The 2,430-nt window shown below is 47.6% G+C and overlaps 1 protein-coding gene across 1 annotated transcript in view; it reads left to right on the forward strand.

Moving 5' to 3' along the window:
- The first annotated feature begins 411 nt into the window (after positions 1 to 411).
- NHS (Nance-Horan syndrome (congenital cataracts and dental anomalies)) overlaps positions 412 to 2,430 on the forward strand; it is a 78,163-nt gene continuing 76,144 nt past the window's right edge. Inside the window, exon 1 of the mRNA XM_010855886.1 lies at positions 412 to 907. Coding sequence (XP_010854188.1) covers positions 628 to 907 — 280 coding nt within the window. The 5' untranslated portion in view covers positions 412 to 627. The remainder of the gene's footprint in view (positions 908 to 2,430) is intronic.

The following is a 2,430-nucleotide window of genomic DNA, read 5'->3' on the forward strand; positions in this document are numbered from 1 at the left end:
CCTTGGAGAAGGATATGGCAACCCACTGCAGTATTCTTACCTGGAGAATCCCATGGACAGAGGAGCCTGGCAGGCTACAGTCCATGGGATCGCAAGAGTTGGACATGACTTAATGACTAAATCACTCCCACCACAGAGGTATATATCCTACCAATCCTGATGCTCGCACGGTGCTCAGGAGTTCTGCAGGGATTCCAAAGGTGTTGTCATGCCCCGCCTCCTCTCCAACACTATGTGTACATTCCCTTCCTAACACGCATCACCCTTGTAATAGGTTATTTAATAAGTTCTTTAGTTCTTGTGCTCTTAGGCAAAACTAAGGAAGCTGAGCAGTGCTTTGAATGATGGGCAGATAGTACAGTGGATAATATATGGCTCAGTGGTAAGGTTCGGGAGATAGGAAGTAAGACAAGGGCACTGATCAGGTAGGCATCAGGAGCAGCTGTGCAGAACTATATAATTCTGAGGCCTTCCTCTGGCACTTCTCTGCCTTCCTACAAGGCAGGACCTCACCCCACTCTGAGGCCTGGCTCAAAGAGCCAGGGTCTCTCGTCCCTTGCTTTGGGGGGCAAAGGTTGTCCCTGTCTGTACTGGCAACTTGAAACCTTTCTCGAACTCTTCTGGTCAATGCAGCGGACTGGATTTCCACTGTGCCCAGGCCCCACTCCTGTTCCCCTTTCCACCCCGGGGACAGCGCAATGCACAGCTGAAAGCTGCTCCTGTCTAATGCCCTGTTTCCCTCTTGATCTTGCAGCTGTCTCCAACCTGGACGTCGAGAGCAAGCTGAGCGTTTACTACCGTGCACCGTGGCACCAGCAGAGAAACATCTTCCTCCCGGCCACCAGGCCGCCCTGTGTGGAGGAGCTGCACCGCCAGGCCCGGCAGAGCCTGCAAGCCCTGCGTAGAGGTGACTGATCTCGGGCTTGGGGGCTTTTGGGGGAGAGAACTTGGAGCTCGTCCCCACAAAGGCTTGTTCTGTGTCCCTTTGGTCCCAACACCTCCCCTCATTAGAGCCAGTACTTTGAAATGCTCCCTTTTCTACCCTGAAATGAAATTCTTGGTTAGTATAACCTGCCTATGGATATAACTAATAATAGCATTATGGCCTGAATATAGCAATAAAGAGAATTTAAAAGGAAAATGGTTTATAATAATACTACTTGCAGCATATAAATGGCCAAACATGGCAGCACTAAAAGACGTCATGGAGTCAGATGTTTACGCCTATCGAAAGTAGGTTCAGAATAAGTAGAGACAGGAGTCATTCTGATCAAAAAGTACAGAGACATGAAAGTGGCAAGAGGAAACAGCCATAGAAACTGGTGCATTCAGCATGTATTAAACATGAACCAAAAAATAAAACACCTCTGGATTACAATTACAAGAGAATTAGGTTTGACTCAGAAATACGTTCTAGGCTTTTCCATGAAAAGAAGTTCTGGAGTGGTAGCTGTGGAACCTGGGGCACTGATTCCGCATTGTAGGAGGGCTCCCGTCCTTGGCTCCAGCCTGGTCCTCTATGAACCAGAAGCTTCCCAGGGTGGGGGTGGAGGCTTCTGCTCCTGTTGAGAAGCAGTGATGTGATCCATTCTACATTGGAGCACATGGAGGCCTAGAGAGGCCAAGACACCTGTGAGGGTCACACGCAACAGGTTAGGTACAGTGCCAGGCCCAGACCCGAGCCTCCAGACCCCCAGCCAGACTTATTTTCCTCCACATCATACACTGTCCTAGGGAAGTAAATATTTCCAGCCCTCTCATAGTCCTGTGAAAGTCGGAGATAGGCATGCAGCCTCTTCTTCCACTGCCTGCATTTTTACTGCCGTAAAGCCACTCTACTTAGGACAAGGAAATTAAAACCTGGCATCATCCTTCCAGAGTCCTCTCCTTTGGTGTCAGAATTGGGTATGCCAGCTTTTTTGGTCTTTAGATTTTTGCTGTGGAGATATATGGGGTCTGTACAGTCAGGTGTCTCTGTTCCAGATACCCTATGCTCCTTTAAGGAATGGTATTTGGTGAGAGTGTTAACATTCACATAAAAGGCTTTCATGTTACTGTCAAGATGGAGAAATAAAATGGCAAATGTTTTCAGCTTTTTTCTTCCTCATGTACATGACTTCTCCCTTTCCCCCATTCCTTGTCTTTTTCACCTGTAACAAAAGAGCTCATGTCCTAATATCCCTAATACAATTCTTTCTGACAATTCTCCTTGGTTATTAGTAGCTGATACTATCAGCCTTATCATGAAGACTGACCGTCCATATCCCCTCGACCTACCTCTGGCATTCTTACTATTCACTTGGATTTGATAGTTGGCTGAAAAGTTCTTTACTGATTTTTTAGTGCCAGCCACCCTCCAGAAAGCTTCCTTAACAACACCCTTCCTGTTCCTCGGTGGCCTGGATTAGGCCCTCTTCCCATAATAGCCTG

The sequence above is a fragment of the Bison bison genome, unplaced genomic scaffold, assembly GCF_000754665.1.
Source record: "Bison bison bison isolate TAMUID 2011002044 unplaced genomic scaffold, Bison_UMD1.0 scf7180017864369, whole genome shotgun sequence".
NCBI lineage: Eukaryota > Metazoa > Chordata > Mammalia > Artiodactyla > Bovidae > Bison > Bison bison.